The sequence below is a fragment of the Falco peregrinus genome, chromosome 5, assembly GCF_023634155.1.
Source record: "Falco peregrinus isolate bFalPer1 chromosome 5, bFalPer1.pri, whole genome shotgun sequence".
Lineage (NCBI taxonomy): Eukaryota > Metazoa > Chordata > Aves > Falconiformes > Falconidae > Falco > Falco peregrinus.
In genome coordinates this window covers 38,740,196-38,755,943 of record NC_073725.1, presented here as the reverse complement: position 1 = coordinate 38,755,943, position 15,748 = coordinate 38,740,196, and the positions used below count along the sequence as shown (strand labels likewise).

At 35.0% G+C, this 15,748-nt stretch overlaps 1 protein-coding gene across 3 annotated transcripts in view; it reads left to right on the top strand.

Moving 5' to 3' along the window:
* VPS50 (VPS50 subunit of EARP/GARPII complex) overlaps positions 1-15,748 on the top strand; it is a 93,373-nt gene that overhangs the window by 44,064 nt on the left and 33,561 nt on the right. For all 3 annotated transcript variants that reach the window (XM_055804655.1, XM_055804656.1, XM_055804657.1), the window contains exons 14-19: positions 327-424; positions 1,185-1,279; positions 1,945-2,043; positions 5,265-5,355; positions 6,905-7,081; positions 14,343-14,461. In XM_055804655.1, the coding sequence (XP_055660630.1) occupies positions 327-424; positions 1,185-1,279; positions 1,945-2,043; positions 5,265-5,355; positions 6,905-7,081; positions 14,343-14,461 (679 nt within the window). The remainder of the gene's footprint in view (positions 1-326; positions 425-1,184; positions 1,280-1,944; positions 2,044-5,264; positions 5,356-6,904; positions 7,082-14,342; positions 14,462-15,748) is intronic.

Sequence of the window (15,748 nt, the reverse complement as noted above, 5' to 3'; positions counted from 1 at the left end):
AAGCAGTGCTAACTTCAGCATTCAACTTTATCTTTTGTATTTGAAATACCAGTATCTGTTACTCTCATCTGTTGAGGGTTTTTTTTTTTTTGAGTGAGGTATCTTGTTTACATAAAAGTAATAAAGCACATATAACTATTATACACTAATGCAGAGCAGGAAAGCTTTTGATTAATTTCCTTTCAAAAGTTTAGACCAATGGAGCTCTCCTGGAGTTTGCATAGTGGATAATATGATAATGACTAAGGCAGAAGTTTCGTTACAGGTAGAAAACTAAGATACATTTCAAGGCTTTTGCAAATGTCTACAATACCTTTCACCATCAGTTTCAGATGGCAGCAATGTGATCGGAACTGAAGAGAATAGTTTTGACCGCAACTATGTAAAAAAGAAATTGGAACATGGACTTTCACGAATATGGCAGGTATGGTTTTTCTTTCTTTTTTTCCTAAATATTTATCTTACACACAACATTACCATCCCAGTATTAATTACAATTATATTTATACTGATCCTCTTTGAGAAATCTCTCCAGGGATTTTGTTTTAAAGTGATTTGTTTTGAGCTAAATATATCAAAACCATGGAAACAAAATGTCTGTGATTCAGTCGCTACTTGGTGGTTATGCTTAAAAACTCAGGAGAGATACCAAAATATAGAAACAAGACTTTCAGCCTGATTCTGCTTTTCCCAACCTGTGTGCTGTCCCACAAGCTATTTTCTTCTCATGTTCTTTTTTCTGTTAGCACAGTCATACTGCCTTATGTTTCTGGTATAAACATAGCTATGGAGAACCTGAAGTCTTGCAAACCTGCCTGGTTTCACAGTATTCCTGGTCTGACTGCTGGATCAGTTTGATGTGCAGTGAGACCCCAAATGTATGATGAAAAAGCAGTAAACCTTTTACATGGCTGAATTGTAATCCAGAGCTCTGTTTTTGGAGTGACAATAAAGCATCTAGGATTGACCTTGTCTTACAGAATGTTAAAGAAACTGACTGTAATATTATTATAGAAGGTCAGTGAGAAATCATTCACGTTACAGAAAGTGGAGTTCTACTCTAAATCTCAAAAAGAAGTAATAAGTGTAAACAAACTAAGAAGTGCTAATGAACCAGGTAGCTGAGCCTTCACCTTTTTGCCCCTAGTGTATTAAGTATGTAAAAACTCATTTGTGTTTTGTAGGATGTTCAACTGAAAGTGAAAACATATCTTCTGGGAACAGATCTGTCTAACTTCAAATATGATGACTTCATATTTGTACTTGATGTTATCAGCAGGTATACCGATATATGGTCATAAGATCACTTAATAGATGTGCACAAACTTGAGCTCTGATAAGACAGCACAGTTGCTTAAGACTGATGTTTACATCCTGAGGCCAACCTTGTTCATATCTACTGATAGTTTGAAGAACACTTCTTTATGTGGGAGTTTATGAGGATGTATTTGGAAGAGGTAGCATAAATTGCTTTGCTGCTCAAGTTGCACTTAAGTGCTATATGATTTCAGTGTTGTCCACCTTTAAGGTTTCAGATGTGCAGATCTGACAATTTTGATGTTTCTAAAAGCTTTTAAAGGCACTTTTTGTCAAGAGCAGTAAAATCCTGTGCTACTGCTAACCTGTACAGTATTATATCCTTCTGTTTTCATAATAAAATGATGGATTCAGGCTAAGCTGTACAACTTGCCCTGATGAGATCTCAAAAAGCCATTTATTTTGCTTATGATTCTTTTTCTCTATGTGTATGGGACACTGTGATAGGAATTGGAGGAAAGAAACTTGGACTTTTGTGGAGTGAGTGAAGTGTTTGCAACTTAATGTTGATGCTCTGCTTTTATGGAGATACATGTATGCTCATGTATTTGATTTGATTGAGGCTTGTTATTCAGGTTGGAACAGCAGTATTATTAAATAGTTCTAAACTTTGTTTTATTGTTATAGGCTGATGCAAGTTGGAGAAGAATTTTGTGGCAGTAAGTCTGAAGTTTTGCAAGAATCTATCAGAAAACAAAGTGTTAATTATTTCAAAACATACCACAGGTGAGACTAATGTGCAGTGGATGAATCTAATGGCATTTATTTTTGTTGGGTTTAACTTTAAATGCTTTCCAAAGGAATTCCACTGCATAATGTTCCTGCTTTAAGGTTGCTAGATAGTGAAATATGTTTCATGATGAGACTAGGTCTCTGAACCTCGGATAAGGGGAGAGGGTATAGAAGCCTTTGCATCCACTGTGGTTGTGGAAAACTTATTCTGCAGCAGGCAAGCCAGATAAAGATCAAAAATTTTGTGTACAATTTCACTGTTTTTTCAGGTTCCTCTCAAGCTGTCTCCTGGGATCCTGAGGATGAATGCATCTGAAGCCCATAGTTCGTAGCAAAATTGTTGCTTCTTTTTCTGTGCCATTACATAAAAAGGGCTGATCATGTGTACCTATGAATTTTTTTTTTCAATATGCAGTTTTGTCTTATATCAAATTAGAAGTCTAGCACTGAGTCCGTCTTTTTCAGTTGTGTTTTCATAGTTTTTTCATTGGCAGTATCTGATTATGTTTCAGCCTACTATCATGTCTGAGGCCAGTCATATATGCTGTCATGTGCAGGTAGTCTCTGGCCTGAGATATGATATATAGCCATGACAGCTTCAAGACTTGTCTGTTTTAATTGTTTTGATTTCTCATTTTGGTTTGGATGATTGACAACTCTTTCATTCTAGCTATCTAGCATTTATCTTCTTTCTGGGTGTAAAAAGCTTCCTTGCTCTAAGAAACTCACACTTTTCCGGTCCTGATCTGTTGTATGGGAGCTGTCATATAACTAATACATCCAAACCCATTTGGTTTGAGACTTTCTGTCTAAAATTCGTAAATTATGAAAATCACGTCAGGAGAACATGAGACAGCATCTAAATTTGGAAGCTTAGAGCATGTTTGGAATTTCTTCCAGCTGTGGTAGTTTGTAGCTGGGATTTCCTTTTGGACACTAGATGAAGACCCCGGATCCAGTTGTCTGAAAAGCTTGAGCCTTAATCAGATGCACATTATGTCTTGTCAGGAGAAGAGTTGATTAAAGTGTCTTGCCACCTATCTTTTTCTCTTGAAAGCATTTCCAAACTCCGAACTGAATTTTGTGAACTGAATTGGAAACTGAGCTTACAGCTCTGTGTTCGGAAGGGCTGTTTTGGTCTACCTAAGTCTTGTACTACACTGACTTACCACATAATACCCCATTTGGTTACGTAAACATAGTTTTGCTTATGTTTAAATGACCTATTTAATAGCTTAGGGAATCATATTAATCAATTTTCTGAATTATCTTTGAATAAAGTAAAGATTAAGGAACATTGATGGGTATATGTTTAGAATTAATATATTTTTAAAAATAACTTGTGTTTTTTATTAAGGTAGTGCTTTTTGTAATTCTTGTAAAAATAAAAGGAAATACTTGATATGACTCAAATTATGTGAACCTTTTAATACTTTTTGTGTTTTATGCTGTGTGGGTATTGTGAAGATTAATTGGCTGATGTTTTCATCCTCAGAAGGAAAAATATAAACAAATTTATTTCCCAGCTATATCCCTCAGGTTGATTTATATAAAGAGCTGTAAGCGTCTTGCCTTAAGGATTCTTTAGTACATAAAAGCTACATAGAGCTGAAATGCTCAGATTTGAGGAGTAATCAGTTCTTTGATTTTGTAATTTGACATACGGGGCATGCTGGGTGGTGTGGTTTTTGTAGAGAACTGCCAACAGAGAATGCATTCAAATGAACTGGTCGTGTAATTCAAAAAGTGTGGAAGAGCATACATGAAGTCTTTTTTGGGTAAAAGTTGATTATTTGCAAAAATTAGAATGAGCTTTTGGCAGACAACATCAGTCTTTGGACAACAATTTTTGGAATGCAATTTACTTTTTGTTCCAATATGATTGTAAAAAAGGCGTGTTTGATCACTAAAGCTTTTCAGAAAATGAATGCATCAGACCTTCCCTGTGTGCCCCTTTCCAGACTTGTATGCTGGTGAAAATGAATGGCATTTTTCCAAGTACTTTGTCAGTGCCTTGATTTCAGTTTTGAAATGATACAAAAATTGGTGCTGCGTTGCTTTTAAATGTGTGCTTTTCTATGACTCTTTCTCCTTGGTTTTCCTCTCAAAGAATTTTAATCCATAATGCTGTTTTTCACAGAATCTCTTATCTGTTGTTTCTGTTGGCTTTACTGTGAGAAGATCTGCAAACTATGGGTACTCAGTGCCTTGAAAATAGCCCTTGAAGCCTATTTGCATTTAACTGGTGAATTTAAATAAAGAAAGAAAACTGTAGTCATAATTCAACACATTACTCATCTTGCTGAGGCAAGAAAATTTTAATTGTAGTGGTAATAATAGTTTGTTGATTACTGAAATAGTGGTATTTCTAGAACATTTTACTGCCTAATTAGAAACCCAGTGCATAATTTACCAACTGATACTTGTTAAACAAAACAATATTTCAAATATTAAAAAAAAAAGATACAGCAGTGTGATCTCAATAAACACTCATTGCTGTCTTTTCCTGTATGAGTTCCTGCTTATGGGGCAAAAAGACTTAATAAAGGTATTTCTGCATATGGCTGAACAGAGGCTTTTCTGATGATTAAAAACATAACAGAAACAATGCAGAGATGTAATGGCTCGATTATCTTTCCCTAGTAGCACTTTCTATATTAGTACCAAGTTAAAGTTAAGCTATTAAGAAAAATATAGCGTAAGAGATTAATAGACATTTAACTTTTTTCTTCTCTAAAAAGTTGAGAAATCTGTAGAACATTAATTCTTTCTACTTCCCTTTGCTACCTGTTGGCTTCAGTGTGTTTGAAAGAAGCATCTGTCTTGTGTGGGCTTACAGAAGCTGTTGTGCTGTTAATAAAGTGTATATATTATTTTGCTTTCTATGGTTTACATAGAGGAAGAAAGGTCAGTATTGCTGCATAATCATAGATGTTCCACTATAATTTCTATTGGCTTTGACAGAAAAATTTGTTTCCAAATTTTGGAGATGGACATTCTTAAAGAATTTCTCCAGAAGTGTCATAAAACATAACTGTATTAGTAGCTACAGCTTTTAAGTGGTCTGCCAGTTGAAAAAATGAGTTAAATATCTGTTTTAGAGTGTGACTTTTTCAACAGTTTTTGAAGGTGTTTCTCACTGAATAAGTTAAATAATTGTCTACTTCCTGATGTACTCTTGCTGCCAATTAAAAGTATTAATTTGTTCATTTCAGAACCCGTCTAGAAGAATTAAGAATGTTTCTGGAGAATGAGACCTGGGAACTTTGTCCTGTTAAATCAAGCTTTAGTATTCTGCAGCTTCATGTACGTTCTATGAATAGCACATACAAACGTATTAATACTTCAATAGCTAAGAGTCCAGATGTTCTGAGTAGTAGTGAGATTGATGAACTACTGTGCAAATGCTTTTATTGGCTGCTAAACCCCCCCTAAATTTTACTTCATAATAATTGGAAACTTAAGGTTCAAATGCTTTTAAAACAGTAGTGTTCTTGTTTCAGGCAGGTAGAAGTTTACAGAAGATGCTAGAGTTGTAAGTGTAATGTTAGTCTTTTCATGTTTTAATGTGCTGTTAATGTGTCAGTTTTTCCATTTCTAAATTATTTATCTGAAAGTAAGATGCTAAAAGATGAGTACCTAAAAGTAGTCACAGGAGCGCTCACTAGCTTCTACCAGTTTTGGCATCTGTTTATGGAAATATGGATAATAGTGGCTCATTTGGAAAGGAAAAAAAGAAAGTTAATTCTTCTGTGCTCAAGTTCAACTGGAAGGTCAAGTTCAACTTCTGTGGTCAAGTTCACTTGCTGTCCTAAAGTGATTTTTGTGAATTTTAGCACATAGTGGATGAATTTCACCTGTCTTGCCAAATGAAACATGGGTGCCTTCGATTCAAGCTATCACTAAAGTACAAAAATGGATATAGCCAAGCAATCTCAAGCAAAAGATAATATTGCAGTCTTTGTAGAATTAACTATAAAAATAAGCAAGAAGCTACTGGGACAGTAATAGCACAGAGGGAAAAGGAAGGAGGGCCCTCAATAGCATCCAGTAGCAAAAGAAATAATATTTTTAATAGGGAAATGGGATTATAGATCCATACATACTGCTGAAGGCACTGGATCCGTAGAAAACGGCAGAAAGTAACATTTATTTAAATAAACAAATCTAACCTTGCAGTCCTTTTAGCTTTATACATTTCGATCTTTAAACCTTTAGATAAATGGTAACATACATTTTGCTGTTGATGAAGATCAATAGCTAGAGCTTAATATATAAAAATATGTCAACTGAGGTAAGGTTTTTAGAAAAAAAATATGTCTAAACCCCCCTACCTTATGTGCCCTACTTAGTCCATATGTTTGCAAAAGTCTGTGCACTCAGCCATCAGAAACTGTGTGAAATGGGTTTGAAAAGGAGTAAGTTTTGAAAAGAACTTTTTAAAAATAAAATATTATGAAAAAAAATCAGCTTTAGTAAATTACATGGTAACTTGTATAAAGAAAACTACATTTTTGGATAGAATTCAGATTTAGTTCTGTCTCCTAATTTCTGTGAAATAAAAAACCCACTTAGTTTTTACATAGTTCTAGACAGCGAGTATTTTCAGAAGATGTATTGCATGCTATAACCAAAACCCGCTAAAATTAGAAAGACAAGCAGTATAAGATTGCCAGTCTCAAGGTTAACATGAGCCAATGTGAAAAGCGTGTTTAAATAAACAGCAAGCTTTGACTGAAAGTTTTCATATCAGGTTAATTGTCCACAAGTTTGTTATTTCCTGTTTTTATGGAACTGGAGTCATAATAATACTGTCTTGTTGATGATTAAAATTGTACTTTATTTCTATTAACAGGAATTTAAATTCATGGAGCAGTCACGTTCCCCATCTGTGTCACCTAGTAAGCAGCCTGCTTCAGCAATTTCAACAACAGTAACATTATTTGAGCAGTACTGTAATGGAGGAAACCCATTTGAAATTCAGGCCGAGAGCAAAGATGATGAGACAGAAGATGTGTTAGCTTCCAATGGGGTATGGAGTGTTTCAGAAAAGAAAAAAAAAAAAAAAAAAAAGCATATCTTGCTGTCAGTTAAATGATTTATTTTGTCTATCAATGATGGCAAAATGTCTTGGTATGGGGATCAGTTAACTGCAGTACTGTGTAAAATCTCAAGCCACTTTACTCCTTTAATTAGGTAGGTTGCTTTGCTTTTAACAGTGCCAGAAAGCCAGGCATCCTGTTTAAAGTTGTTTGTTTTGCAGTGGATCAATATTTTTTTTTTTGTTCACTGAAGTCAAGTGTTCTGGAAAGCTAGCAAGACATGTTCCCCTAAATTAGTAATTTTCCAGGGGTTTAAGTTAGCTTTCTTTGTGAAAGAAATTTTGTCATTTTAGGACTGGCTTTCTGGCTTCTTTGGAAAGAATCATAGTGGATTTGCTCCTTCTGTTGTGTTTATTCACACTTAAGAGATTTATTTACCTTGGATTGTCTAATGTTAGGCAGTTTTTAATTGTTATTTAAATGCTTGGGACACTCACTTTGCGATGGGATGTATTATAAAGCTAAACAATAACTGTACATTTCTTTTTTTCAGAATTCTGTCAAAATCTAGCAGTGATCAAATATGTTTTAATGAAAATTTTGTCTTGAATGCTACATTAGCATATTTTCTTTTGCTTTTGTTTATCCCTTTGATGAATAATACTTCCTTGGGCTTTGTTTTTGTGATAAAGTTGGGTTTATTTTTTTTTGTTGTTGTTAAATGTTAATTAATCCAGCCATCACACTGATGGCTTTCTGGTTTTCAGCCTCATCTTTCTTGCTTTCCCTCTGGAAATTAAGTTGCAAAGCGGCTTGATCTATATCACACACACCTGAGTGTCATGCTGCAGTGCCTTTCCTTCCGTGGGCGATGCTGCAGTCTCTTTCCTACTGTGTCACTTGAAGAGAAAATGCAGTTGATTGGCATAAAATATTGTTGCATTGTGCTTAAAGGGTGTGCTGCAGAGGCAGTTTCTTGCTGGTAGTTCTTCCCCTGTCAAGTTATACAGCAGAATATACGTCCTGCCTTTTCGTATCAGTAAACTGAGAAGAGTTTCATGATTATCACTGTGAGTCATGTGTAGACTCCAAATGAGCATGTTAAGCAAAGATTAATGCACTGCAGGGCATGCTGAAAACTGCAGAATTCCATGGTACTTTGTAGAAACCCATTCTGAAACAAATCTTTGGGGAGTCTGGGCAACCAGTTTGGTACGTGTTTGCTAAAATGATCCTTAGTGAAGTAAGGATTAATGGTGATACCAATAATAATTTTGAGGTTTTCAAAATGAAAGCTGAAGAGTTAATTTCAGACTTTTGTATATGCTTGTGAGTAGTTTTATTGGGGTTTTTTAAGATTTGTCTGAAGGAAAAGGACTAGAAAATAAACAACTCTGGGGTTTTTTTGTGTGTTGGTTGTTTTTTTTTCCCTTCAAGACAGCTTTCTTTTGAAAGTTTGACTCTAACAAAGGTATAGAGCCATCATGACCTTCACTGTGAGTGCAGATATAAATCTTAAATATTGTAGGATTTTTTTTGCCACCATTTGCATGTAGAATAATTACGAAGGTGTGAAATTATTTTCCAAAGATGATATTAACTGGAGCTACTGAGAGTGGATAAGATCTCAAGAACAAAAAGGAATAATTTTTGGAACATAGAAAGTAAAATTTAAATGACATTGACTTTCTCTGCATGAAGCTTTTGCTTCTATAATCATGAAGTCATTTGATGAAAAAATTAGGTAGCAATGCTGATGAACGTGTTGGAGATACTATTTTGTTGGATTTTGCCAGCGTGAAGTGTCACATGCTGCTGCCAAGCAGACTGCTATCAGTAATAGCAGTCTTCTGTCTTCAGTTGTATTTTTTTACCTCTTTTCTCCAATGATGAACCTATTTGAAGAAATGATAGAGCTTAAAGGCAAAAAAAAACCAAAACTTTAGCTTTTTGTACAAATATAGTGTTTGGAGTACAAACTGCATGCAGTGATAGTTACACAGGAATTGTCATATTATGTAAGACCAGCGGTGGTTTCTCTTAACAGCATCCCATTTCTGGTAGTGGCTAGCACAACACTGCAGGCTCATGAGAGATAATCTTTCCTGCAGGTCTTACTAGGTTACTTGATAACCTGCATGAGTTACAAACTAACTGTGTGGGCAGGTTTTCCTCTATTTGTTACAGAATTCTATTGAGAAAAAGTCAAAGAAACCACCCCCACCCCAGAACCACCTTCTTTATGGTAATGGAGTAATATCATTATCCAGGAATTTATGAGTTGCCTCGTTACCTCAGGGAGTCAATTAATTTGACTGTCCAATCATCCCGGGGTGAAAATGTCTTTTTATTCTGAATTTATCTCAAGCCATTGGAAAAAGTATCTGTATGTAAAGGTAACAGTTTTCATATTGGTTGTTCACTGCTGTCTATTTTTTGAAGGTGTGTGAGGCTCAGTCCTAGCTTCAGACGGTAAGCATTAGTTCGTCGGTAAAGGATTGCCTCGTGCTTTGCGTGTCGGTGCTGCTGTTGCTGCAAGCACCGTGGTGGCAATGGGGTTATAGTGAGTCACTGTCAGGATGCTATATGCCTTCTCTAGTGGCCCTGAGAGCAGCTGCCTCAGCGGTTCAGCAGTGGCAAGCTGTGGTTTTGGTGAAACAGGCTAGAGGGAGTCACGATCCCATGAATTAGCAGTAGGCTGATATGTCACACGTGTAGCAAAGTCCGTGTTGTGGTTTCCCTGTCTTTAATTTTGGTCAGTGTTCCATTTGGTAGGCTTGCACATTGTCAAGGACTTTCAAGGCGGGCTGCACTGTCCTCTTTTTCAAAGCTGTGTGCCAATTTAGTATTCTGTATTAATGAAATCTTAACATCTAAAATTTATAAAATATGACTTTGTGCCTAGTGAAGAACTGTAATGAATTTTGGCTATCCTTTGACACCAGAGGGACAGAATGTTCTGTGTGGAAAAAGTGAAATACCAAAGATACGATGCATTATGCATGTTTCCTGTGAAATATAGGTTAGATTTACAGTCATTATAAAATAGGCTTTTTTAACCTTAAATGTAGCAGTATTTGGAGGACTCAGGAATCATGTATAAAACTTTTTTTTAACTAAAACGTAAAGTTAAGTTTTAGTTTCTCGGTGTAATTTCAAATTGATTATGGAGGATGATGCTTTTGATTTTTCTTCCCTCCTTGTGGAAATCAGTTGTGCTGAATATTTCCTTTGTCTGAAGTGTTTCTAGCAACACCGTATATAGAGAGGTTTATTCCATATGATAATTTGACTTTAATGCATTGGAAAATGGGAACTAACTGCTTTTAATATAGAAAGATGTTAAGTGAATCTGAAGAACCATATTGAGCATGGACGAGGATGTTCAACAATGCCAAGAAATCACTTGGTTTTCATCAGTGTATTTGGCTGTTAACTCAGTTGCTGGAAGGATAAAATCCTTTCCAAAATCTTTGTGAGCCAGGGAAGTATTATGTGCATTTACATCAAGAATTAAGACACAGGACAGGTTACTTAATTTTACAGTAGTTGTACAAGACATCTAACCTGGCTGGTATTAGAGCCAAGGTTTCTTGTGACCCAAGTGAGTGTACTCTATAGGTGACCATCCTACCTTCCCTTTTCACATTTTTTGTCTCCTCTCTCCATTACTGGCTCCCTCCAAAGTGCTGACACATGGAAAGATCTCTTATTTAAAAACAAAATTAATCCCATCTTTGGTTTTCCTTTACATAGAACGAAAAATAACTTGCTTAGGTAATGTGGGATGAAATTTCTACAAAAGTTTTATCTTTCAGTTTCTTGACTGACCAGTTAAGGTGGAGGCATGTTTTAGCACTCAAAATCAAAATTATTTCATATGAAGGTTGCAAAATTTTGTTTCCAGAGAATGCAGGCATGTTTCCAGGTATTTCAAGAAATGGCATGACAAGGACATAAGTAATTGATTTACTTGTCAAATGATCTGTAGGACGGTAAGAACTGTCAGAATATCTTCTGATAATTTTAAAGTCTTTTAAGCTGCTTAGTTGTTCTAGTTCTGGACAACTGAAAATAGGCCTCTGGATCCAGTCACCTCAGCTCTGTATCTTGAGCTCCAGTGAGTTACTTTATGTCCCTTTTCTGTAGCTCCCTAAAATATCTTTGTGATACAGATAATGTACAGTTTTCTAACACCCTTCAACTTTGAATCTTACAACTGCCCTACAGGCTTGCTTGGGTGGATTGTCTAAACACTTGTGACCTGAGCATTGCTCCTGAATTCCTTTTAGGCACTTTAAAATTTTTCTGCAGACTGTGCGTATTCAAAATGCATGTGTAAACTCTCTTTAGGTTGAGGTCACTATTTAATGGTCGTGATTTGCTTACTGCATACCTTAAAATGCAGATATTTTTATATCATTAAATAACTTTTCCAGTTTATTAATAGCATTAGGTTGAGGAGACTTAATAAAATATTTTTCCACGTAAAAACGATTTTTCTCAAAATTCTCTTAATCTATGATGTTATGACAGTTAATATGTCAACTGTCAGATTCATAAATCAATATGAATTGTAGTTAACAGTTTGTAGTCAATTTATCATTTTACTGTCACTGGATTTAAAAATTTAATTTTTATTTAAATATTCATTTTATTTAAATAAAATTTAATTATTAAATTTTAATTAAAATTAATAATAAAATTTAAATTGGCATGTCATTTATTATATATTAATGCCTAATAAGTGAGGGTAATTCTCCATGCTAATGTTCCAGCCAAGTTAGTTAAACTATGACTCTCTTTGTTCTAAATCAAGCCTGAACTCAATTCATTCTTGAAAGAAATTAAGCTGCTTTTGTTATAGCTTTCCTTTGTCTGGAATGTTCATGAGGCAGAAATTTTGCCTGTGAAATACTAATGATCAGAACATTACTTTTTTGTCTGTCTCATACTACGTTCTTTTTTCCATTCGAGCTGTTTTTCTTTGAATTTGTTTGTGCTGTGGGCTTCTTGCTTTTGTAGTGCTAGGCTTTAAATGTCTCCATAGCTTGGGGCTGTGGCCCAGAACTGCCATGCATGACTGAAAAAAATGTATTTCCTAGAGTATTTTGGGTGATTGAGACACAGTTTTCCCCACTGGAGAGCAGTTGTATCCTTTAAACCCCTGCCATTTCTTAAGGATCCTGGAACCAGACTGTTTTTGTCATATGTGTTATTATTGACTCCTTGGATAAAATGGCTTCAGAGCAGTGTACACGTTAAGGAAAATGTAAAAGAAAAAGTACTGTGGTCTCTTTTCAAGTGCAAGTGCATTCTGGAGCCTGACGGATATGCTTGATGTTGTGATAGCTCTGTAGGTGTTCAGAATAAAGGGTTGTATCACAGAGCATCAAGTATTTATTTTCCTTTAATCATTTCTGGGTTAAGAAATTTACTTTGTGAAAAAAAAAATTCATTATTTATATGAAGCATCTAAAGCGCCTATACTACAGAGCAATCTAGAACACTGGGACACGATTGACATTAAATATTGCTTTTAATTGGAGTGAAAAAGACTGCAAATTTCAGGTGTTTTTAAAGAAAAATATTCCCAAATTTACACTTCTAATATGTAAATGTGGCTTCCTAATTATAAAAAGCATTTATTGTCTGTATTTGTGAATAGTATTTCTCCACATAACTCATACTCTAACAATAATAACTCGTCTACCATGCTGTAGCCAGTGTTGCTCATTTTTTTTCCAGGCATTGCTTGTTAGGTTCAAACCTTCCATCCTTAAATTGAAAATAATTCTCCTGAAATCATTGAAATGCAATTCAACAGTTGAACAGAGTGAAACAGTTTCAAAAAATCAAAAATGCAGCTGAATGTTTGGAGGTAGTAGTTCTCTGTAACTACTTCTTGTTTTCAAAAGATGCAATTAACATCAGATGTTCATCAGTATAAGAAGGCATGTCTCAGGGTGGGTATGCATATTTAATTTATGCATTTACATTTTTCATAGGGCTATTCTGGAATTATTTGTGTCATTGTAACAAATGAAACAAACAGTGCATTGGGCTTTCTTCCATCAAAGAGTAGTTGTTTCACTGATAGTTAGATAAATATTTCAAATATCAGGACTTCGTGCCTTTAACCTAGATAAAGGATGGCATATGTTTCAAAACCAAGAACCCGCAAACGCAAATAAATACAAGCGTGCCCCAAACACCTCATCAAGTTTTTTGAGAAAGCAAGAGGGGAAAAAAAAAATAAAAATACTTTTAATCTAGCCCCCACTGATACAGTTGAGTTATATCATTGGAGTGTTTCTTGGAATAATATAGTGTGCTGTGTTTTGGGGTTTTGTTGTAGTTTTTATTTTCCTCTATGAGGAAAGGTTTATCAGTTTGGTTGCAGAATCCTGTTCCATGCTTGCTCTGCAGTTACTGTTTGTTCCATGTACAGTGCGAAGTTTCTATGTATAGAACATACAGGTATATAAAAGTAACTCTTCTTGATGTAGATAGAACAGGATACAGTTGAAGAAAATAAGTGCAGAAAATTTAGTGAGAAAAATTTACATGGTAATAGCAGCCATGTAAAATACACTTCTGTAGTAGCGTTTGACTGCTTATTGTTTTCTTGAAGTGTTTGTGCTTAGTCAGAATCTCATTGGTCTCTAACAGATTAAGTGGTTGAAAGACTCTAGTAGAAATGTCTTTTGAAGTACTAAAATCAGTTTTACAAACAACTGCAAGTCACTGTTTTGGTGGTGTGTTTTATAAATGTGTACAATGTAAGAATTTTCCTGAAGCAATAGTTCAGTCCTTCTTGCATTAATAGTTAAGATTGTGTGGTGCGATGTTTTTTTGGTTTATTGCCACCATAAGGATAAATGTTGAGGTTGTATTACTGTTTTTTTCAGATTGTAAAGCAATTAATAAAAGCTCAGATACGTGGGTACTTGATACAGCAATAAGAAAGGAAGAAAAAATATCAGTGGCTGGGAGAAATAAGGTGTTGCAAATATTTACTCTTAATCAACATCTGAGAATAAAGTTTGTTTAGAAATGCACTTACAAATGGCTTTGTGTAATTCGCCTGCTGCATTTTTAATGAACATTGTTGGCAGCCTTTCAACCAGCAGAGTTATTTGTATCCTGATCGAAGTAAAAGCCAGGAAGTGACCAAACTGCTGTGTTACATGGGTGACAATGATACAAGGAAAATAATGGCAGTCAATGTCTTCCTTTTTTTTTTAACAGTATGAGTCGGATGAACAAGAAAAAAGTGCATATCAAGAGTATGACAGTGACAGTGATGTTCCTGAAGAGTTGAAAAGAGATTATGTGGATGAGCAGACAGGAGATGCCCCTGTGAAAAGGTAAGTAGACTGTGTGAATCCTTGGTCTCATTTACATGCTTTTCCTCTGAATACTCTAATTAGTTAATTTTCTGTTTAGTCTATGCTCTATGACAATGGAATAATAATCAAATAATCTTTATGCTACCTGCACAGTTAGAAAGGCTCAGCACTTAAATCTCTGGAATGGGAAGGAATGTTAAACTGCACATCATTATTGCAGAAAAACTTCAGAAAGCAAAGTTTTGAAGGAGGATAAAAGTTTTCTGAAGCAGATAGTGGAAAACTGATTAGCAAGTATTAGATGTTAAGGTTCTTCTGGAACCGCTGTTGTGCATACTTATCATTTCTATTGTGTCAAAAGCAGTTGTTTGCAGACAAATGGTTTGAGGCTTGGGCTTCTGCTTTTGCAGAACACCAATAAACTTTTACAGATCAAAAAAACCCCCTAAATTCTTCCATAGCTTGAAGGCAAGTAATTTTGAATTTTAAATTCTCTTTTTCTTTAACAATATGTATATGTTACATATACACACATAGGTACAGATACATACATAGGTATATATGAATATACATATTCTATTTTGATGAATATATATAAAAATATATATATTCGTATAAACTAAAGCCAACTCTGTAGCCTTTAAAAGGATCTGAAATACAAATTTCTGTCTAGGACACTGTACTGCTTAGATGTATGTCCATTCAGGCTTTGTGAAGCAGGCTAACATTTGTATGTAGAAGACTGCAGAAGTAGAAAGCCATCACTTGGGTCAAAGCAGAGGAATTTTAAATTTTTTTTTTACAAAATAATTCTTTAGGATAAAGTATCGTTAGCATGATTTCATAAGATACATCACATAAACTACTTCATTTCAAAGAAGTGATGGAAATACTGATTAAAATGACTTAATTAAAACAAACCACAGTCACTGTCCATAGCTTTGTGCTGTGAAATTGAAGCATTCTGAATTTTTGGAAGAATATAATTTTGCAGAAGCTGGCGGAAGGTTTCTCTTATAGAATCATCAAATATCTCAAGCTGGAAGGGACCCATAAGGATCATTGAGTCCAGCTCCATGCTTCTTGCAGGACTACAACTTACTAAAAAAATTAATGTTTTCTTAGTTTTATCTTCCTCAAAATTGTTACCATCTCCAAGTAGTCATTTTCAGCTGTAGCTTGCTAGTCTGCCCCTGTTTTGTTGTGGCTTGAATTGTTTTCCTTTTCTTTACTTAATAAATTAAGTTGAGTCAGAGTGGTTAAAATGATTGCAGAGGCCAGACAGAGGCCTGCAGAACTCAAGCA